Source organism: Anabrus simplex, chromosome 5, assembly GCF_040414725.1.
Source record: "Anabrus simplex isolate iqAnaSimp1 chromosome 5, ASM4041472v1, whole genome shotgun sequence".
In the NCBI taxonomy this organism is placed as follows: Eukaryota; Metazoa; Arthropoda; class Insecta; order Orthoptera; family Tettigoniidae; genus Anabrus; species Anabrus simplex.
The window spans coordinates 259,062,975-259,087,464 of NC_090269.1; the positions used below are offsets into that span (position 1 = coordinate 259,062,975).

Sequence of the window (24,490 nt, forward strand, 5' to 3'; positions counted from 1 at the left end):
TGTCGAAGGCGGCTCGCCCCACTCGCGCTATTTTTCGCTATGAATTGCGCTCTGTTTTGGGTAGTGCGAAATTTCACTCGAAGCGAGTAAGTTTCGCCCGAGCGACTTCCGCGAAGGAGTTTCGCTAGTGTAAACGCAGCTTTTAAGAGTTGAGTCGGAGACCTGATGATCGCTCGTGTGCACGCGTAGGATATAGGCTACATTACTTTCCTCGCACGCAATCATTAGCCCCGCTCCAACTTGTGATCGGACTCGTGGCGGTTGTAGTTAAAGGTATCAGAGTTATTATTACATTCTACGTATTACTGATTGTGAGATCAGTGATACGTGTTGCAAGTGAAGTGACGATAACAGCTTCAGGAAGAATGTGGGGCGGGGGTCTACCATTCATAGCGTAATACTACGGAATGTGACAAAGTGTTGCAACAAAGAAACTGACGAAAAGTATTCGTTTGGGCAAGTGACTATACGTCCTACTAATGCAGCAATACGAGTATTTCTGCAATAAAGAAGAATGGAAAAAAAGAGCAAAGTAAATTCAGAAATTAAGTTATGGCCAATAGAAAAAAACTTGGAAAAGTAATTGCACATGTAATACTAATAACGATCGTACGGTTAGGGTCGCGTAGTTGTGAACTTGCATTCGGGAGATGGCGAGTTCGAATCCCACAGTCGGTTTCCCATTTTCACACCACGCAAATGCACAAGAAGCCAGCAAATGGCTTACACACTACACGCGCGCATTTGCTTTTTGCTTACAACACCGCCACGTGTAGGTACTGTGCAACGTTGCCAAGTCCATTATTTGTTCCTCAATGTAGAACAGTCTAAAGAAACTAATTAGTTACGGTGGTTTCCAAGGGGTGAACACGTGTTAAATTTCCAAATTGAACACTCTTCAACATTTATACATACGGCATTCTATCGCCTCCATTCATCAACATCGCAATGTATGCAGATGACACAGCTGTTTTCGCATCACCGAGCAAGCGGCCGCCTGGATTGGGTCATGTAGCTATCAGCTTACATTCTGGAGGTAGTGGGTTCGAACCCCATTATCGGTTCAGTGATTGTTCATTTTTACAACAGGAAAATGCTGAGGCTGTACCTTAATTAAAGCCACTGCCCCTTCATCCCCTCTCCTATCGCATCGTCGCCGTTAACACATATCTTTGTCGATGCGACGTAAAGAAATTACATAAAGAATACATTTATAATTTTTCACATCACCCTATGACATCTTAACTACCACTCGCCGCCTGCAAGAATCCCTGCAAACAATACCAGCTTGGTTAGAGGACTGGAGAATTTCACTGAATGAACCGAACTCTGAAACCATGATATTTACCATTCAACGTCCACTACTTACACCACCAATAATTCTAAATAGAACAGCCACACCTAATACGAAGGCAGTGAAGTATCCGGGAGTATTCCTTGACCATCGTTTAACATGGAAGTACCGCATAAATCAGAAACTACATGTATGTTACGCAATACTAGCAAAACTATATCCACTCCTAAAACAGGAAATCGTCCCTCAAACTTTAATCTGGAATACGTTCTTTATTCACCTACGCCTCCCCAGTCTCGGGAGGGGTGACTCGAACCACTATTAGACGACCACAATCATTCCAACATAAATTTCTCCGTATCGTCACGTTCGAAGTAAATAATTACCTCACACGGAAACTCGTGATCACGACGTAGGACAAGACGTTCTTCAAGAAGCTAAACAAAGTGCCTGGTGCTGTGTTCTTCGCCCTTGAGAAACGGTCATTACTTCCACGCCGGATTAAAAGTCTCTTTTACAAGATACTTGACTTCCTCCAAGGGAAGAATCGAAAGATCAGTGAATGTTCTTGTAAATCAGTTTATGTATTTGAACTCGTGTGCTATTGCTTAGCGATTCATTTAATCAACTGCCAGGTTAAATACGATATTAAGCCGGGCTGAGTGGCTCAGACGGTTGAGGCACTGGTCTTCTGCCCCCAACTTGGCAGGCTCGATCCTGGCTCGGTCCGGTGGTATTTGAAGGTGCTTAAATACGTTAGCCTCGTGTTTTCTCACAAGTTGCACCGACACAAATAGGTCTTAGGCGACGATGGGACAGGAAATGGCTAGGAGTGGGAAGGAAGCGGCCGTGGCCTTAATTAACAAACAGCCCCAGCATTTGACTGGTGTGAAAATGGGAAACCACGGAAAACCATCTTCAGGGCTGCCGACAGTGGGGTTCGAACCCACTATCTCCCCAATACTGGATACTAGCAGCCTCATTTTGGTAGATTTACTGGCACGCAAAAGAACTCCTGTGGGACTAAATTCCGACACTTTGGAGTCTACGAAAACCTTTCAAGTAGTTAGTGGGACATCAAGCCCATAACATTATTATTAAATACCATATTAATAATTTATTCAAGATAACAAGTATTACAGGAAATCGGTTAACCAGAAACTGGAAATTCGATATTGTTTCTGTTCGTGCATGTGAACAATGGACTTTTTCTATCTTTTTTCAGCTATTTTCTGTTCCTAAACTGTGTCCTCGTGTATCGTTAGAGAACGGCGTGTAGGAGGTTTATTTCAAATCACGTCACTAGGAAGAATTTATTTTCTCCTGTATTTTAGGTAACTAGATTCATTCGATTGTGTTTTTTTTTTTGTCAACATTAATCTGAGATAGCTTGTGCCTATGCTGAACGATTAAATACTACGTTTTAAAAATCCAAATTAGTTTGGGTGGACAATCAGGTTCAACAGTGTAAAATACTGGATACAAATTAATGACGTCACTGCGTTTAAATATCTGACCAGGAACTACTATGAGTAACATAAGAGAGTGCGCATGATGAAAGTAATGACGCAGTAACTAATAAGCTTCAACTTTCTACCTCAAGATTGACGAAATGGGAATATCAATATTATACCAGAGAATATAGCAATAATTCATATCGCAATATAACATCTTGCATCCTCTAAAATACCTGTGACACTCACCTAATCTCTTTCAGATCCTCACCATTTTTGTATCGTGAAGAGAAGTGTGTTGAGAAAAGTACACAGTCACTGAATCAAAGGAATTAACCAGACGCAATTAAAATTACCAACCCGGCCGTATATTGAACCCGGGACCCTCTGAGCCGAAAGTTTCACTGCAGACCATTCAAATAAGGAGCCGGTCGATACAAAAAAATGGCAACACGGTTATAATTCCAGTAGCTTCCATTGCCAGTCACGCAGGAGATCTATGATGACTAGGGCCCAGATTAAAAAAATGCATATGCGCATATGCAAATGCATATTTCGAACGTTACTGCATATTTTGAGCGTCAGTACATATACGGACATATTTTTCTCTTATGTGTGCTCGATTACCTAAGATTTCTGAAAGAAATGAAAAATTGAAAAACCTTTGTATGTTGTACATCCTTTGACAACATGAGAAGCCTTCCCTGATCAAGGAAAACGCTTTCAGTGTCGCAATACAAGCTGGTAGACGGATAATGACGCTTTTCACAATAGCTATTTCCTTCTTTCTGACATTACTCTTTCCTTCTCCTTACAGTAGCCACCCGAGATTTGCTTAAACAAGTGCGTTCATCTGTTAACTTGCTCTTCGTCTGCTGCAGTGTTTCACCTGATCAAACTGTAAAAATGCCCAAATTTTTACCAGAAGAATGTTCTGAGCAATCAGTGCCAATGCTCAAGTATTACCCATTTACGTCCGTCGACGTAGAACGATAATTTTCAGCGTAAATTAATTCTGGCCGACAACAGAAATTTATTGACTCCTGAAAACATTGAAAAACTGTTGGAACTTACTGACATGCATCATTTTGCAAGGAATTAAAACATGTTTATCAACTTAACACAGAGTTAAAATTAAATAATGTGTCTGGTAATTGTATTTTATTTTATTTTTAGTGCATATTTTCGTGCATGTCCGCCTCTGTGGTGTAGTGGTTAGCGTGATTAGCTGCCACCCCCGGAGGTCCGGGTTCGATTCCCGGCTCTGCCACGAAATTTGAAAAGTGGTACGAGGGCTGGAACGGGGTCCACTCAGCCTCGGGAGGTCAACTGAGTAGAGGTGGGTTCGATTCCCACCTCAGCCATCCTGGAAGTGGTTTTCCGTGGTTTCCCACTTCTCCTCCAGGCGAATGCCGGGATGGTTCCTAACTTAAGGCCACGGCCGCTTCCTTCCCTCTTCCTTGCCTATCCCTTCCAATCTTCCCATCCCTCCACAAGGCCCCTGTTCAGCATAGCAGGTGAGGCCGCCTGGGCGAGGTACTGGTCATACTCCCCAGTTGTATCTCCTGACCAAGAGTCTGAAGCTCCAGGACACTGCCCTTGAGGCGGTAGAGGTGGGATCCCTCGCTAAGTCCGAGGGAAAAACCGAACCTGGAGGGTAAACAGATGATGATGATGATGATGATTTTCGTGCATATTTAAAACATTTTTAGTGCATATGAGCATGCATATTTTCGGAGTTTTTAGTGCATACGAATCCGGGCCCTAATGATGACGTTAGCAGAGTCAAACCGTGCATTGTCCTGAAGACTGATGGGAATACTGGACAGTTACTGCCGTTTATTTCTCCTGAGTACTGGACGAAGGCGGTGTTCTAAGAATAACACAACGTCGTTACGCCTCGAAATACCGCTATTTGACAATGTTGAGGGGGAAATACTGACCCGCAGCACATGTAAAACAGGAAAATTCGTTCACGTAGTTCATGCCGTACTGAGCCTTAGAATACAGAAAGAACCTTCTGGTCAGAGTTCTAAGCTGAAATATTATCACATAGCCGTTCTTCTAGGTGCAATATCGATAAGTACGTTTCATCGACCGTCTTCTAGAGAGGCGTAGCATAGTGTAGTATGACCCTATGAATGTCTTAAGCCACAGTGAACATGGCCTCACACCACCACCGTATGGAGGGCACACTTTCGGTCGCTGTATTCACCCGATATGAGTGAGTCCTTGCGATTACCACATTTTCATATTGATGATGATGATGCTTGTTGTTTAAAGGAGAATAACATCTAAGGTCATCGGTCCTCTTTTTCATATTAAAGAGCCTGTTCGCCGGAAGCATTATGATATAAGAGAAACCATCATTCGTGACGTAGGGTGATGACTGCGGGGCACGACGTCTTCTACGCGTGTGGCAGAAGACGGTAGACACGGGAGCGGGGAAAGCACAGTGAAACTAGGGTTTCTTCTGCCAATAATAAAACCCAAACCCCATGGTACAACAGCACCGAAGGGCCATGGTTTACAAAGCGACCGCTGCTCAGCCCGAAGGTCTTCAAATTACGAGGTGACGTGTGGTCAACACGACGAATCATCTCGGCCGTTATTCTTTCTGCCAATAATACATGGTATAAATTATAGCACCGTTGCCATTACTGTTTAACCAACCTACGTGTTTGACCAGCCAGCCCCGCGGTGAAGGGGTAGCGTGCCTGTCTCTTATCCGGAGGCCTCGAGTTCGATTCCCGGCCAGGTCAGGGATTTTTACCTTATCTGAGGGCTGTTTCCAGGTCCACTCAGCCTGCGTGATTACCATTGAGGAGCTATCTGACGGTGAGAGGTGGCCCCGGTCTAGAAAACCAAGAATAACGGCCGAGAGAATTCGTCGTGCTGACCACACGACACCTCGTAATCTGCTGGCCTTCGGTCAGAGCAGCAGTTGGTTGGTAGGTCGTGGCCCTTCGGGACAGATGTGCCATGGGATTTGTGGTATTTTTATGTATTTCATCCATAGCCACTCTTGTCTGACATTGAGTATATTTCAGCCATTTCGACAGTCGACATTCTCAATGTATTTATATCCAGTTCTACATATTTGAAATCTGAGGTTAACTGCAGAAGCAATATTATTTATTTATTTATTTATTTATTTATTTATTTATTTATTTATTTATTTATTTATTTATTTATTTATTTATTTATTTATTGCTAGGGATTGAGTGCCACGCCAACGCTGATAGGTTATTTGGAAACGTTGTGATAGTAAAGAGCTAGGACTGGGAAGGTAGCGGCTGCGCCGTGTATCCAAAGTACAAAGTATAGCTTTGTGAGAAAATAAGAAACCACAAAAAATCCGTTTTCAAGGCTGCGATAGTAGGGTTCGAACCCATTATCTTCCGAATGCAAGCTAACAGCTACAAAGCCCGAACCACGCAGCCTACTCACGTGGTAAATAATATTAGTACTGAAATTCAAAGACGTATTATGTCAACAAATAAATGCTCCCATGGACTCAGGATTCACCTCAAGTCATATTTTGTTGCTAAGAAATTTAAAACTTTGTAGTACGAATTATACGTGGGAGCAGAATTAGCATATATTGCTGAAAAGAAACAATCGACTGATAATAGTATAAAATCAAATACGATCGAAAGTTCAGATGTAATCAGTGCTTATTGTTTCAATTTAGCTGCACATGGCGTTACTTTTACATTTTGAAAATGAAAATCAAATCAAAATCATTTCATTTTGCAAATAAGGTCTCCACATCGGTGGCAAATGATACACAAAAATGCATTGTTCTCAAGCACTAAATTTTAAATTAAAAAGAAAAGAATACATTTTCCTAAATACAGTATTAATACAATTTACATTAACATTTTTTTTATTAAACACATAGCTCATCCTTAATAAATTTACATTATTTACAAAATTCTCCTCATAATATCTTCTGTACTACACAGATAATCAACTCGTGTACAGTATGTGGAATCACTTCAAATAATACTATACAACTGTTATGATATTTAAATTTACATTGCTTTTTTATTATATATATGCATTTTGGCACTTAACGTGCACAACGACCTGCTGCGTCTTAGCCAGCGCCCCTTTTGCCACCGCTCTTCAGAGTTCCTAAAGGGTCTTCACGGCTACCGTAGTGGCCCCAGGGCCCTCGAAGTCCCCACTGTATTTCACCCCTACAGGCAGTCCCCTACTTCAGCTGTCCAATCTCCATAGACAAGGGGATGGAATTAATTTATTTACAAAAATTCTTTATTTACAATAACCTGCACAGGTCGAATGTTCTCTAACATTTCTTTTCTCTGTTGCTGTTTATTCTTTTCTTGAATATCTGTACAGATTTTGGAAAAGGAACAAATACTTCCGCCATGAGTCTTGATAGATATAGGTATAATAATGAATACGACAGGAAATTTAGCGATAAATAATTATTATTCCAGTAATTTTAGCTGCCATACATAGTGGCTCATGATGTAGAAATCTGTTACGTACAAATGCAAATGACAATATAAACATTGGGTTAATGTTTGAAATTGAGAAACTCAACGATAACATTACGAGGAGCAACAAAGGACGAGCTATGTGTTTAATAGAACAATTGTTAATGTAAATTGTATACTATTGTATTTTAGGAAAACGTCTTCTTTGTTGTTAATTTAAAATTTAGTGCTTATGAACAATGTATTTTTGTGTATCATTTGCCACCGAGGTGGACACCTTATTTGCAAAATAAAGTGATTTTGATTTGATTTTGAATTTGAAAATGTAAAAGTAACGCCATGCGCAGCTAAATTGGCACAATAAGCACTGATTACATCTGAACTTTCGATATATTTGATTTTATACCATTATCAGTCGAGTGTTTTTTTTTTTAGCAACATCCCAGACGAAACTACCTTTACATCGGTCTGTTTTCAGACCAACTTTGCTTTACGGGAGTGAAAGCTGGGTGGACTCAGGATATCTTATTCATAAGTTAGAAGTAACAGACATGAAAGTAGCAAGAATGATTGCTGGTACAAACAAGTGGGAACAATGGCAGGAGGGTACTCGGAATGAAAATATAAAGGCTAATTTAGGCATGAACTCTATGGATGAAGCTGTACGCATAAACCGGCTTCGGTGGTGGGGTCATGTGAGGCGAATGGAGGAGGATAGCTTAACTAGGAGAATAATGGACTTTGTTATGGAGGGTAAGAGAAGTAGAGGTAGACCAAGACGACGATGGCTAGACTCTGTTTCTAACGATTTAAAGATAAGAGGTATGGAACTAAATGAGGCCACAACACTAGTTGTAAATCGAGGATTCTAGCGACGTTTAGTAAATTCACAGAGGCCTGCAGACTGAACGCTGAAAGGCATAACAGTCTATAATGATAATGTATGTATGTATGTATGTATGTATGTATGTATGTATGTATGTATGTATGTATGTATGTATGTATGTATGCTAATTCTGCTCTCACGTATAATTTATACTACAAAGTATTAGTTTTCTTAGCAACAAAATACGACTTTGAGGTGGAAATGCAGTTTTCTTCCAGACATGCTTAACCATATTATTGAATATGGAGTAACAACTGATTATATGGAAGCAACGAGAGCCGGGTATATCCACGTTAGAGGGTTGGTCATACTGATAAATAATTTTTAAAAAGTAATTCGATATCACATGCCGTTCTCATTTTATCAGCTGTTCAGGTTAGCCAACCAGATCGCTTCGTGAGTGAATTCAAATGGGCTTTGTGAGGCGGTGTAGCACCAAACGAAAATATAAAACTTCGCCCCGGTAAACGCGGACCTCCGAGCTGACACGATCGCGCCACAGCAAGTGCGCTACGGTGAAACCCACGATGTGTTTGTGTCTGATGCTGATTTCTCTCGTGCCAGTCTCAAGTCACGTGCAGATTTAGCGACACCGCCTCACAGAGCCCAGTTAAATTCACCCTCGAAGCGATCTGATTGGTTGACTTCAGCAGCTGACAAAAACGACGACGGTGCGAGATATCGAATTACTTTTTCAAATTGATTATCAGTATGACCAACACTCTAGCGCTCACATAACCGGTTCACGTTGTTTCCGACCAGCCTGTAGAGAAGCGCATTACCACTTTCGAGGTCATATCAATGTTGTAGAGTGCCGGGCTGAGTGGCTCAGACGGTTAAGGCGCTGGCCTTCTAATCCCAACTTGGCAGGTTCGATCCTGGCTCAGACCGGCGGTATTTGAAGGTGCTCAAATACGACAGCCCCGTGTCGGTAGATTTACTGGCACGTAAAAGAACTCCTGCGGGACTAAATTCCGGCACCTCGGCGTCTCCGCAGACCTTAAAAAGTAGTTAGTGGGACGTAAAGCGAATAACATTATTATTAATGTTGTAGAGTAAAACTCGCTCACGAAAACGTTTGCTGAACTTCTTCCATTGACGTACACATTCGAAGGTTGAACAAGGGAAGTTTTTTTTTAAGTTGCTTTACGTCGCATGGAGTCCGGCACCGAGGTGTAGGGGGCAACGCGTCCGCCTGTCACCCGGCGGCCCCGGCCGGCCGGGTCAGGGCTTTTTAATTGTAAATGATGAATATCCCTGGCCTAGGGACGGGGTGTTTGTGTCGTCCTTAATGTTCCTTTCCTCACATTCAACACTTTACACTTCCGCCATTTCCAAAATACACGCAGGTTCACAACATATGGTGCAAAGTAGGGACAAAAGATCTTAGGTCGAAGCCCCGAATAAATAGCACTTTTTAAAATAAAAAAAATACGTCGCACCGACACAGACAGGCCTCATGGCGACGATGGGACAGGAAGGGGCTAGGAATGGGAAGGAAGCGACCGTGGCCTTAATTGAGATACAGCCGGAGCATTTACCTGATGTAAAAATGGAAAACCACGGAAAATCATTTTCAGGGCTGCCGACAGTGGGGTTCGAACTCACTATCTTCCGAATACTGGATACTGGCCGCACTTAAGCGACCGCAGCTATCGAGCTTGGTAACAAGGGAAGTTGCACCAGATGGAATGGTTGTTACGCATATGTGTTTATCCGGAATTACGAAGAGATTTTGTTGATTGCGTAAACATGAATGAGTCAGTATGTTCAGCTATAACTTGCATTACTGCCATTTAGTGGATCATGTATGCTTATTTACGAGAGATAAAGTAAATACCCGCCAGAAAATTCGCAAATGTTTTTGTGAAACTTGCATCTTAGTAAAAATAGATGGTTCTTAATACATGTGAAAGGAGGATATTAAGAAGCACATACTTGGAGCAGTCAAGGAAAATGGTATTTTAGGGAATGTGTACAATCATGAGAGGGCACTTTGTACACTTGAAAGGAGGATATTAAGAAGTATATATTTGGAGCAGTCAAGGAAAACGGTCTTTGAAGGAAAATAGAATAATGAACCAAACGATGTATGGAATTCAGTTTGGTCATTGACCAAAGTATTGAAAGGTATGATTCATTGACGGCTGTGACTAACCAAAAAGCACTCAGCCGAAATGATAGAATAAAGAGCTACCTAACACCATTAAGCAACTGAAACTGGAGTACTCTGGACTTGTCCTCAAGAATGAATGGTACCTATGGTAGTATTCGTTATTCTAAGAGAGACGTCGAGGACGCCAACAGACATTATGCTTGAGGAATCTATCATTGAGATACCAAATGTCTTCAACAGAACTGTTCCTATCGCCACTAACAAGTGTGAGATCACCATGATGAAGGACAACATTCGGAGCGGATAAGACACTGCAAGAAGTAGAAGAAGTAAATGGGACAGGGAAAGCATTTCCTTTCCTCCTCCACTGTCAATGGTTCCAATGTATGTAACCCTCACCAGGATTACTTGATTCGAGAAGTGAAAAAGATCCAGAGGAAATCAACGGATTTGTTCTGCGTGATTTCCGATAAAATAGTAGTATCACGAAATTGTTGCAAACTTCGGACTGGAAAGATTTGGGACAGCTCGACTGAGCGGAATGTTCCCAATGACCACAAAAAGTACCAATCTTATCGAGAGTACTCAAAACAAGTTTTCAAAATTCATGACTTATAAAATCACAGGAAATTACCCAACCTTCATAAATTATTCAGGTATACTGAAGGAACATGGTGTGAATAGCTTGCGCCACAGACGAAGTTGCAAAGATTTGACTTTCCTGTATAAAATAATTAATTCTGTAATTGATGACTCAAACATATTGAAGTCAATAACATTTCATGTGCCACATAAACTAAGTCGTCCTGGAAATATATTCTTTCTATCAAAGGCTAAGACTGAAATGCATAAGAACTCCTCAATTAACAGAGCAATGAGAGACTATAATAATATTCATCCCTATGTTGACATTTTTAGTATGACTGAAGCTACATTCATTTCGACATGTAACACTGTACTTCTGAACATAATTAATAGATTATGATTTTTTTAAAGGAAAACTAGTATAAACTAGTATAAATGTTGTAAACCATGTTTTTAAATGTATTACATTCCATGTGGAAATCCTGTTAAAAGTAATTGTTCTAAATATTATCATCATCATCATCTGTTTACCCTCCAGGGTCGGCTTTTCCCTCGGACGCAGCGAGGGATCCCACCTCTACCGCCTCAAGGGCAGTGTCCTGGAGCTTCAGACTCTTGGTCGGGGATACAACTGGGGAGAATGACCAGTACCTCGCCCAGGCGGCCTCACCTGTTATGCTCAACAGGGGCCTGGTGGAGGGATGGGAAGATTGGAAGGGATAGGCAAGGAAGAGGGAAGGAAGCGGCCGTGGCCTTATGTTAGGTACCATCCCGGCATTCGCCTAGAGGAGAAGTGGGAAACCACGGAAAACCACTTCCAGGATGGCTGAGGTGGGAATCGAACCCACCTCTACTCAGTTGACCTCCCGAGGCTGAGTGGACCCCGTTCCAGCCCTCATACCACTTTTCAAATTTCGTGGCAGAGCCGGGAATCGAACCCGGGCCTCCGGGGGTGGCAGCTAATCACGCTAACCACTACACCACAGAGGCGGACTCTAAATATTATACTAATTTTAATTAGAATGTATTAGTACTGTAATGTAATGTTAGGTACATTAACCGTTTTTTTTTTTTTTTTTTTTTTTTTTTTTAGTAATGTGACTTGTGTGTCAGAGGAATCAAGTTTTAAGATTACTCTAGCTATGCAGTGTTTTAGTTTTTAATTTGTATTTTTAACGTCTGAATAACAATTTTCGTGAACATTGTAATTGGGACTAATGACCTGTTATGTTCACAATAAAGTAAATAAATAAATAAATAAATAAATAAATAAATAAATAAATAAATCTGTCAGTGGAGAGATGGTGTGGAATGACCTTAGTAGGTTATTCTAAAAGTAGGAAAGATGATTAAACTGGAATTCGAGAGGACAAATTCAGGCAAATAATCATTTTTAGAAACAGGAATAATGATTGGAATAATTTACCAAGGAAGATGTTTGATAAATTTCCAACTTCTTTGATATCATTAAAGAATAGACTAGGTAAACAACTGTTAGGAAATCTGCCATCTGAGCGACATTCTTAAATGTAGATTAGTGGTGACTGACAGAGTTTACGTTCACCAACATGCACTGTACACAACAATTTTCTTTTTCTGCAGTTAGTGACAAGTACACTGTATCGACCAGGACCTTCAACAGAGTAGATTTTGCTTGCTTGCTTGTTTGTTTGTTTGTTTGATTGTTTGATTGTTTGTTTGTTTGTTTGTTTGTTTGTTTGTTTGTATGTTTGTTTGTTGATTTCTCATACCGAAAGCTGCTTGTTCCTCAAAGACCTCCGTCATCAACTGGCACCGACAGCCTAAGTGTCGTCAATCAGGTTTACATGGAAATGAAGATTGAGTTAGTATCCCGTTGCTTTTCTCTCAGAGCCAGAAAGACCTATTACATGTCAGTTTTCCAATCCCAATGAAATTTACACACCAACGGATCCTGCAAGTGACACTTTCACACCATTCATAACAGGTACTCATTGTACGTGCAATTATTAAATACATGTCGATATGTTGTAGATCACTCTAGCATCACTCACGAAATGTCTTCATTTGCCAAGATTACAAGTTCGCCCTTGTTTCAGATCAGTGGTAGTAGACGGTGTTTCGAAGTGAAGCAGCCGGTTCATCAATTTCTCATACCTTAAAGAATTCCTAAGGGACACATTTCTGACACCCAGACTTCTCTTTAATTGCACAGCAATTGAATGTTCTCAAGAAAATATCATTATTATTTCCAAATATCTGCAGGCACTTTCCCTTCCATGAAAGAAAACACCGCATTCCTCAGCAACTTCAACATACTATAACCAAGTAAACATTCAACGAACGAAGCAGGAAGCAAGCCATAAATTCTTGCATGAGATTCGTGTTTTTCTCTTGCTATTATACACTCATCACTAGTGCTGAAACTTTCTGAAAATGCATATGCACATAATTATATAGCTGATGCATATTCCGAGGTTTTTTTGCGTTATTGCAAATTTTAAACATAACCTATTTTAAGAAATACGTCTGAAATTAATGTTAATTTCAATAATCTTGAACAAAATCGGTTTAACCACCTTTTTGACATCTCTTGCCTGAATTTTCAAATCTGAGCAGTGTTACATTCCTTTGACTACATACTTTACAAGCAGAGAGCTAGAGAGAAAAGAAGGGGTGAACTTTCCTGTATTCCTTTCACCACGTCAAAGGATCATTCATACGAGGAGTCGCTTCATTTAATGTGTTACTTCTTACTTCGGTAGTCTTCATTTTACTTTTAAATGTTAATTTGGTGAAAATGTCCATACAAAAGAATAGCATGAAATAGGCCTATTTATTAATTCAGTGGATGTCGAAGTAAGAGTAACCGTTCAACCAGATGGCGCCGACCCGATGTGTCCTGTCAAGTGTGTTCAATATATGTGACAAAAACGAAAACAGCGTATAAATACTGTCCAGTCACATCAGTTGATGTAGTGAGCCCTACCGCCTGTACGATTCAATAGAAAGATCATTCTCAACCTTTAAATTGATTTTGATTGACTTTTACAACTTGTTTACGTGGTCTTAAATTAAGGTACAGCGCCAGCTGTGAAAATGGGATATCACAGAAAACCACCTTCAGAGCTGCCAACAGTGAGGTTCGAACGCACTATCTCCCGAATGTAAGCTCGCAACTGCGCACCCTAGCCACACGGCCCACTCGTTCGGGTTGTCTATTATGAAACTTTGTTTTGCAGCAAATGGTACTTACATGTAAACAGGTGAGAAAATAAAATTATACGATTTTAACTGCATTTTCTTCTCCGGGTTGAGCAGCCGAGGCGTTAGAGCGCTGGTCTTCTTAGCTAAAGTTGGCAGGTTCAATTCCATCTCAGTCCGGTGTTATTTGAGGGCACTCAAGTGCGGTATATTTTCCATCATGAAAAAAACTCCTGCGGGACAAATTTTCGGCACCTCGGGGCGGCTACGAATACCGTAAAAGGTAATTGGACGTAAAATAAACATTATTATTATTGTTTTTTTTTTGTGCAAACTCTCAACTTTTTATTGCATAATAGCATACACATTTGTAGCATATTTAGTGCTTAAAGATCCGGGAACTACTCACCACCGCTATTACAGTCGGGCTCCATGGCTGAGTAGTTAGCGTCTTGGCCTTCGGACCTAAGGTCCCCAGGTTCGATTCCTGGTTTGGAACTTCTATCTAAACGATGAATTCTATTATCTAGGGGATTGAGTATTTGTACCCGATATCCTTGCAACTCATATACCACAATAACACCCAGCTTCCCACACATGACTCGCCTCATACCCTCACAGGAGGATCTGCCTTACAAGGGCTGCATCCGACTGCGATAGCCATAAGGCAATATGTAGGTATATCACTCTCTTACAAACAACGATCCCTTCTGGAAATGAACAACTGAAAAATATGTATTTAGCTGTCTTGATGTTTAGATCGCCGGCCCCGTGGTGAAGGATTAGGGTGCCTGCCTCTTACCTGGAAGCCCTGGGTTCGATTCCCGGCCAGGTTAATGATTCTTACCTGGATCTGAGGGTTGGTTCGAGGTTCACTCAGCCTACATCATTACAATTGAGGATATAGCGGCTCCGATCCAAAAAGCCAAGAATAACGGCCGAGGGGCACATTGTGCTGACCACACGACATCTCATAATATTCAAGGCCTTTGGGTTGAGCAGCCGTCGCTTGATAGGCCAAGACCATTCATGGTTTTCTGGTTTTGGTATTTAGATCTCTAATCGAGAGAATTATCCATTATCCCTCCTATTTCCTTTCACTATCATAAAACTTTCTGTCACCAATCTTTAGCAAGTCAGGGACCCGTTATCAATTAAGTTACTTGCTGCATTATCCCGCACAAATTAATAAAATATTGTAGAAACTTCAGAAATCACGAAAAACTTGCAATATTTTTTATGTAGAAAACGTATGTTATTTCGTTGTCATTCCAGTCCTGGTCCCTCGGTAAAAATCCATGTATCCCAGAAATGTGTCGATCAGACTAACTTCAATGATTGCAGAACTATAAAGCTAGCAAAAATATAATAACTGAGTTGAAAAGTGGGATGTCCAAAATCTGCTGAACTAGCGTGACAGCGAGTGGCACGCGTATAGGACACTTTGTAGAGAAATCGGAGCATGCAATAAGATTAGTATAACTCGGGACCACAATGTGATGGCGCCTACCGCTCGTTTTGTCTACGCGAAATAAACCATTATCTGTAATAATATTAGTGAGAAAATTTGACTAGGTTCGTGAAAATTTATGAAATATTTGAGAATTTTGAGAACAATTCCAACGTTATTTCCTACGATCCCTTCTGGAATTGAAGTACTGAAAAATGTGCATTTAGCTGTCATAATGCAGCAAATTAATTGCGTAGAAAGAATGAGTCAACCGGAATAGAACAAGCACAAGATGCCCCACCCAATGAACGTAAGGGATAATCCTGTAAATCCTTGCTTAGATATATCAAAGAGGACACCGCGAAGTTCATTGCCCTGTCGGCGAAATAGTGGTAGTGACATTCTTATTTTCATGGAGAAAAATTGCGAAGGAAACTGGAGCAACCCGTGCTGGTGGTGAGCTCTGCTTTTTACTTACAGTACTTTCTTCTTGGTATAGGCCTATGTCTTTATAATAGTGCGTTTTATTGTCGACTTCGAACAAGACTAACAGTAACATAAATGGTCAGTAACCAAATGAACCTCCATTTGTGATATTTCTTGGGTTAGGTAATATTGAGAACGCGCTGACTTTCTCCCAGAAAGTTAATGTGAAGTGAAAGTAAAAAAAAAAAAAAAAAAAAAAAAACAGCCTGAAATGTAAAACTAAATTCAGATTAAAAATCTTAATCTTCTGTTAAATAATTTGGCATAATTATACGTTTTACACTCTTACAAATTAAACTGTTGCTAGCAGATAACATTTAGGAACGGTATTAGAAGCAATGCAACTTAACTCCGCAGTAATTTCCGTGAATGTGGGAAGAAACTAACAGATATTGCTGGCCAGTGCATTAACATTTGGCTAAACATAGGCTATACCTAAACAACTATAAATAAATTCATTAAATGTTTGTGAAGAAGAAAGGGTCTGAAAAATATATTGGAAGCATAATGCAAGAATGCCTTTGCTGGCGGGACTTAGTGTTTACACTGCACTATGTCTTCTGGTATGGGCTAGAGCAATTTTGTTGCTTACATTCATCTGTCTCTGTCTTATCCTTGGCTTTGACAATATGAAAGTGACTGAGGTATGAGGGATGCTAGTAACGCAATTCCTTACGCAGCCAGTCCCTGCTATGAATGGTGTGAAACTGTTGCTCATAGGGTCGGTTGGTGCATGCATTTCATTGGGCTTGGCAGACTGATATGTAATAGCAACTTCTGGCTCAGTGAGGAAAGCAACGGGAAACTACCTCACTCCCCATTTTCCTAGTACGCCTCTTCAGTGATGCCTAGGCCATTTATGACAGCTCATGGTGGAACTGTTGAGGATCCAACCAGGCTTCGGGCTGATCACAAAACATACATACAATGCAAGAAGTCGTAAGAAAAAGAAAATAACACGAAAGCTGCAGTATTTATGATCATCTAGAAGAATGGAATTAAAGCTTTTGTTATTATTATTATTATTATTATTATTATTATTATTATTATTAGTAGTAGTAGTAGTAGTAGTAGTAGTAGTAGTAGTAGTAGTAGCAGTATATTTATGTTTGTACGTGCGTTGTCTCCTTATTTTATTAATGCATAATAATTATGATTTGTTAGGTACATTAACGAATAAGACAATCGTTATGCTTTGATCGCTTTGATGTGATAACATTTTAAACCCAGTTCTCCTAAAATTGCATAGGCCTAATTTACTAGATATCAAACAATCACAGTGTTAATGATCTCACTCGTTATATTAACTCAACATTTGGGAATATTTCGAAAAGATACAGACTTGCATTACGCGGATCGGACGGGGGAAACTGTTCACCTCCCAGCTACAGTACGGCCTGTATATCACGAAGGCAGTGACGTAATACACAATTCAAAAACATTTCCATTCTGAGATATAATATTCGATATTTTCTCTTATTGGTTGTTTATGTAGTATAATATGCCTACTGTTGAAAGTAATTAATGTGTTTACTCTAATAATAATAATAATAATAATAATAATAATAATAATAATAATATTGATGCGGCCTCAGCTACTCTTTGTAGACATTTTGTTTGACGCTATTTGAGGTGCTTGCTTGTCGATTTCGAGTTCCAGTTTACTCTACCAGATGGCAGAGAAACGGATTTCTGATCGGCGATTTGTGTATGTATGTTCAGTCCACAGCCCTAAGGCTGGTTGGATCCTCAACATCTTCACCATCAGCTGTCATAGATGGCCTAGGCATTACTGAAGAGGTGTACTAGGGAAATGAGGTGTGAGGTAGTTTCCCGTTGCTTTCCTCACCGAACCAGAAGTTGCGATTAGATATCAGTCTGCCAAGCCCACTGAAATACATGCACCACGATCCTATGAGCAACATTTTCACACCATTCATAGCAGGGACTGGCTGCAGAAGGAATGGCATTACTAGCAACGCTCATACCTCAGTCACTTTCATATTGTCACAGCCGAGGATAAGTCTGTGACAGATCAATGAGAGTAACGAAAATGCTCTAGCCCATACCAGAAGGCATACTGCACTGTAAACACTAGGTCTCGCCAGTAAGGGCATATATTTTTAAAAATAATAAACAAAAATAATTACAAAATTCTCCGGCTCCTTGGTTGATTGGTTAGGGCACTGGTCTCCCGTTCACAGGATACCGGATTCGATTCCCGACCCGGTCGACGATTTTAACTGCGTATGGTCAATTATTCTGGCTCAGGTACTGGGCGTTTGTGATTGTCATCATACACATCTCCCTCTACTGCACATACAACACACCACACTACCAACCTCCACAGAAACACGCAATAGTGAATACATAGGTTAGATTGCATGGTGACCATGATCGTTAAGGCATGGTGTGATAGCGTTGTTAGCCGGTTCGAGACTCGTTGGGGGAAATAGTTCACCGTCAGAACGCTGGTCTAGGAGAGGTGGTGGTATGCAGTTTCTAATCCCTAGGCTGAGTGCCGAAAGTCTGGGTTCAATGCCAAACCTGTCCACAATGTTCATATAGAATGAGGGTATACCACACTGTTGATGGTGATTCGATAAGCTCTGAACTGACCTCTTGGTGATATTTAACAGAAGAAGGCTATGTGTCGACACCGGGTTTCAACCTCTCCCTACCTAATTATCATCACCAGCTCACACCCAGACGCCATTTCGCTCATGGGCGTCAACTAGGAAGACTTCCCCCGAGCGAGCCGGACATGACCTCCGACACTCTCGGTACTAGAAGCCATAAGCTAAATAAATAAAATCCACATATGGTTGTCTCAGGACATCGAGCCGTAAGCCAGTACCAAACAAATCGCACCAGCGACCCTGCTAGGGATGGGAAAGTAGAAGAAGAAGACGAAGGAGGAGGAGAAGAATAATAATATTTTAGTATGGTAAATTAATAGAGGATCGCGAATTGTAACATTTCTATGACTAACTAAACTAACCCCATGGCACTACAGTCCTTGAGGGGCCTTGGCCTGCCAAGCGACCGCTGCTCAGCACGAAGCCCTGCAGATTGCGAGGTGTCGTGCGGTCAGCACGACGAATCCTCTCGGCCGTTATTCTTGGCTTTCTTGACCGGGTTTCTATGACTAAAGACAAGTAAAATAAATAAAAATAGCATTAATTCAACCTTAAATGAGACGTATCAGTAAGTGCTATAGAATTTACCAAAGAACAGCCAAAACGTAAACGTTTTGTAGTTACCAATGGACAATAATCACCGAAGAAGGTTACTCACAGAAACAATATCCCTACAGGTGATATCAGGGTTGTCAGATAACTGAAATAAAAACACGGGACAGATGTGCGATCTAGGGAAATCAACGGGCTCGTATTCTACAAGTTATAAACTTCGTTTTTTTAAAAAGTGCAGTTCGTTAACGCATGTATTTATATGTATACACAGACTGAAACTTACAGTACCGAGCAAGTTGGCCGCGCGGTTTGGATCATGTAGCTATGAGCTTGTATTCGCGGGAGGATGGGTTCGAACTCACTGTCGGCAGCCTTACAGATGGTCTTCCGAGATTTCCCATTGTACACCATACAATAGCCTGTCTTAAGGCCACGGTCGATCCCAGTCCTAGCCCTTTTCTACCCCATCGTTACCGTAAGATCTGCCTCTGTCGGTGCGACGTAAAAAAACGGGGAAAAATCGTTTATTTACTTATTCATACCATTTCTTTCAATTTCAATATATTTTCATTTCTCTGAAGTGCTGTAAACAATGTTTTGTCATTCTTAGCAATTTCACAAAATTCTCTGCAAGAAATTGAAGAAAAATTTACAGGAATGAACAGCTCAGACCTAATCAAGTCAATAGAATAGAATATTTCTCACAGATGACAATTTCACACGAACATGCGGTGGCTTCGAACTACCACATCTAGATATGCACTATTACGCGTCTTATTCACCAGAACGGACAACCCGACGATTGCAAACAATAAAATAAAAAACAATTCTAAAAATCCACGAAATCACACCAGATAAAGAAACCAAGGAGTGAAGAAATCTATTCTCTTTGAAAGAAAGCTCTTGGTTTTTATCAGAGGTGGAAATATTGACGTATTTCTCTTGAGGTTCAAAATACGAAACAATTGCCGTCCCGGATAGGAACTGTACTCTCCCGTAAAATCCGGGAAGTTTGGCAACCCTGGGTGATATAGACCCCAGCAGTCTTGCAGGTAAAGGGTTCTAAAGTCGGTAATATAGCATCCGTAACATTGCTTGATGAGCTCTCTTTCCGGATCCCTTTACTCCTATGGATTATCCTGGTATTCATTTCTACTGTAGGTTAAATGAAACCTAAGGCCATATGAACCCGTAGAAATGAAAGTTTCATCTGTAAATGTTGTGATAACCTGACGCGGAATCAAACCTACGCCCTTCAGGCTGAACTTATTATGCCTTTAAAACCTCTTAGGCATGGCAGCACCCTTTCTTTTACTAACAACTATATATTATTTTTGGAAACAATTCTGCTGTATCTTGAACGTTGATTATCCTTTGGTAACGAGAATCAATTCTACCCGAAGAACAAAGCAATAAATTCATCTTACGATATAAGATCTTACCTTTCGTCTACAAGTTCGAAACCGGTCGTGATAATGTGTCCATCTCTTCCACACAAGTAGAACACCACACATGAGCAAGGCTCTTCATTGCAAGCACAAGACTGCCAAGTACTTTCTTCGTCGAAACTCAAGTCCTGGCTGGCAGCATGTTGAAAGAGCACCACCACCACGGAATACAACAGGCGGTACCGCATCGTGCCAAGACGCTACTGGACTGCTGGGTTTAGAGGACGTAGCGAGGAAGGTTACCGTATATTCCTAGCGTTTAAGTCACCGTGTTACTCGATCGAGTCATCAGTGCCATCAAGTGGACAGTCTCGGAAATGTTACTGCAGAGATCTTGGGAACAATTCGCTGACATGACCCAGGCTTATCCAGTGGTAGTTTGTGTCCCGAAATGAGAGAGAAGACACGGTTGGCTGTGAACATTTGAATGCTAGGAACAGAGTTAATACTAGAGTGACCAACTGTTGAAGGAAGGAATGAGCGGGCAAGACAGTCGAAAAAGGGAGACATTCCACAATTTGGGTGGGCAGCTACATTGTTAGCTGACACCCCCCCGGAGGCCCGGGTTCAATTCCCGGCTCTGCCACAAAATTTGAAAAGTGGTACGAGGCCTGGAACGCGGTCCACTCAGCCTCAGGAGGTCAACTGAGTTGGAGGTGGGTTCGATTCTCACCTCAGTCATCCTCGAAGTGGTTTTCCGTGGATTCCCACTCCTCCTCCAGGCAAATGTCGGGATGGTACCTAACTTAAGGCTACGGCCTCTTCCTTCCATCTTCCTTGCCGGTCCCTTCCAATCTTCCCATACCCCCACAAGTCTCCTGTTCAGCATAGCAGGTGATGCCACCTGGGCGAGGTAATGGTCCTCCTCCCCAATTGTATCCCCGAACCAAAGCCTCACTCTCCAGGACACTGCCCTTAAGGAGGTAGAGGTGGGACCCCTCGCTGAGTCCGAGGTAAAAACCAACCATGGAGGGTAGCCTAAACATAGCTAGTAGTAACTACAGTATTTAACTTAGATCTAGTATTGCAAGGATACAATTAGTTAAATTTCATTTAATATTTTTATTAATCTTACTAGTATTTTTACGTTCGTATTCCTTTGGTTGTGTATTGAAATGAGTATGTTTTCAAATCTGTATTATGTAGGCAGTTCCTTTTCCTTTCTTTCTTGTTTGCGTGTATATATTCATATTTTTGTCTTAAAAATTAGTGTTATTTATAGTATTTTAAGTTAATCAGTGTCATTGTATTAACAAATAATATGCGTGTGGTTAAGTGTAAGAAAGGACCAAGAGCCCTAACTTCGCCACAGAAAATAAAGGCTTTTATCTATCCATCTATCTAATCTATCTATCTATCTATCTATCTATCTATCTATCTATCTATCTATATATCTATCTATCTATCTATCTATCTATCTATCTATCTATCTATCTATCTATCTATCTATCAAACAATTTAAGAAACAAAAGGTTTTAAAACGACAAAAATGTTAACATATTCAGAATGTTTCTTTTTACCTAGAGTACTCTTACTGAAGTAATAACATAGACAAACACAATTCACCCGTCTTTATTGCACAATTTGTTTTCCAGTCTGAGGGTTGAAGACCTTCATCTAAATGAAAACATGTAAAAGTAACAAATTCTGAAATAATAAAATAAATATTCAACGTTTTATAGTCTAAATGTTATAACAAGTTTTTAGAATTGGAAATAGTGGACAAATTTCATATTCGTGGCACATCTTAGTTTTATCAATTGCATACGAAAGGGTGATTGGTAAATGTAGGGAAGATATAGCAGCTAATGGGAATGGGAAGCGTTTGCTGGACTTCTCTGCTAGTATGGGTTTAACAGTTACGAATACATCCTTCAAGCATAAGGAAATTCAGGAAATCTGTTAGGAATCAGGAATGTACGGGTTTCTCGGGGATTTTTCGATGAAACAGAACTGTAGTGAAAGTATCTCTAGGCCAAGGATAGATAAAGCGAAATCTGTCTGCAAACGAATAAGGGTAGAAAATCTCCAGGACGAGGAAATTAGACAGAAGACCATGGATATAATTAGTGAGAAGTTCCGAACAGTAGACAGTAAGCAGGTTCAGGATATAGAAAGAGAATGGTTGGCATACAGGGATGCTGTAATAGCAACAGCAAGGGAATGCCCAGGAACAACTGTGTGTAAAGATGGGAAAAAGAGAAACAGCTTGGTGGAATGATTAAGTGAGAACAGCTTGTAAATGTAAAAAGTAGCCTTATCAGAAATGGCTCCAAACAAGGGCCGAGGCAGACAGGGAAACAATAGTTGGTGAATCCGAAAAGAAGTTGTGGGAAGATTTTGGTAACAACCTGGAAAGGCTAGGTCAAGCTGCAGGGAAGCCTTTCTAGACAGTAATAAAGAATCTTAGGAAGGGAGGGGAAAAGGAAATGAACAATGTTTTTGGTAATTCAGGTGAACTCATAATAGATCCCAGGGAATCACTGGACAGGTGGAGGGAATATTTTGAAAATCTTCTCAACGTAAAATGAAATCTTCCTGGGGGTATCGCGAACAACCAAGCTCATGGGAAGGAGGAAAATCATGTTGGTGAAATTATGCTTAGACGGTTACGCCGTCTCTCAGGCCGGGAGATTTGTTACCGTGAAGGAGATGTGCGGAGAAGGTGAGGGGGTGGGCGGCCGTGGCCTATACTACGAACTGTCCCGGCATTCGCCTTAGTGCAGGAGAATGGAAAACCACGGAAAACCATTCTCAGGACAGCCGACGGTGGGGCGAGGCGTGAAGTCCAGCACTGTGCCCCAGGTCCGTCTCCCGAATGCAGAGGCGTAGAGCCACGGTAGAGCCGTGGCCTCTTAAAGGACGAAACCCACTCTGCATCTACCGACCTGTGTCATAAAGCAACAGGAATAGATGAAATTAGACCTGAAATGTTGAAGTATAGTGGAAAGGCAGGGATGAAATGCATTCACAGAATAATAAGAATAATAAGATTAGCATTGAGTGTTGGTAAGATACATTTATATGGGACAAAAGCAGTAATTGCACCTATCTATAAGTAAGGGAACAGGAAGGATCGCAACAACTATCGAGGCATCTCATTGATTAGTGTACCAGGCAAAGTATTCACTGGCATCTTGGAATGGAGGGTGCGGTCGGTGGTTGAGAGGAAGTTGGATGAAAACCAGTGTGGTTTCAGATCACAGAGAGGCTGTCAGGATCAGATTTTAGTATGCGCCAGGTAATTAAAAAATGCTACAAGAGGAATAGACAGTTGCATTTATGTTTCGTAGATCTAGAGAAAGCATATGAGAGGACACCGAGGGAAAAGGTGTTCACCATACTTGGGGACTATGGGATCAAAATCAGTCAGATTTGTTACGGTGAAGGAGATGTGCAGAGAAGGTGAGGGGGTCAAAGGCATTTATGTTGACAATTGAGCTTCGGTGAGAATTGATGGTAGAATGGGATCAGGATACTTACAGGGGTTAGACAAGGCTGTAATCTTTCACCTTTGCTGTTCGTAGTTTACATGGATCATCTGCTGAAAGGTATAAAATGGCAGGGAGGGATTCAGTTAGGTGGAAATGTAGTAAGCAGTCTGGCCTATGCTGACGACTTGGTCTTAATGGCAGATTGTGCCGAAAGTCTGCAGTCTAATATCTAGGATCTCGAAAATAGGTGCAATGAGAATGGTGAAAATTAGCCTTTCGAAAACTAAATTGATGTCAGTAGGTAAGAAATCTGATTGGTGATACAAAGCTGGAACAGGTAGATAATTTCAAGTATTTAGGATGTGTATTCTCCCAAGATGGTGAGCCTCCGTGGCTCAGACGGCAGCGCGTCGGCCTCTCACCACTTGATACCGTGGTTCAAACCCCGGTCACTCCATGTGAGATTTGTGCTGGACAAAGCAAAGGCGGGA

At 41.0% G+C, this 24,490-nt stretch overlaps 1 protein-coding gene across 2 annotated transcripts in view; it reads right to left on the reverse strand.

The window, feature by feature from the left end:
* The window catches only part of LOC136874822 (phenoloxidase-activating factor 2), an 88,300-nt gene extending 67,515 nt beyond the window's left edge, over positions 1–20,785 (reverse strand). For both annotated transcript variants that reach the window (XM_067148500.2, XM_067148499.2), the window contains exon 1: positions 20,560–20,785. In XM_067148500.2, the coding sequence (XP_067004601.2) occupies positions 20,560–20,753 (194 nt within the window). In that variant the 5' untranslated portion in view covers positions 20,754–20,785. The remainder of the gene's footprint in view (positions 1–20,559) is intronic.
* Positions 20,786–24,490: the final 3,705 nt, after the last annotated feature.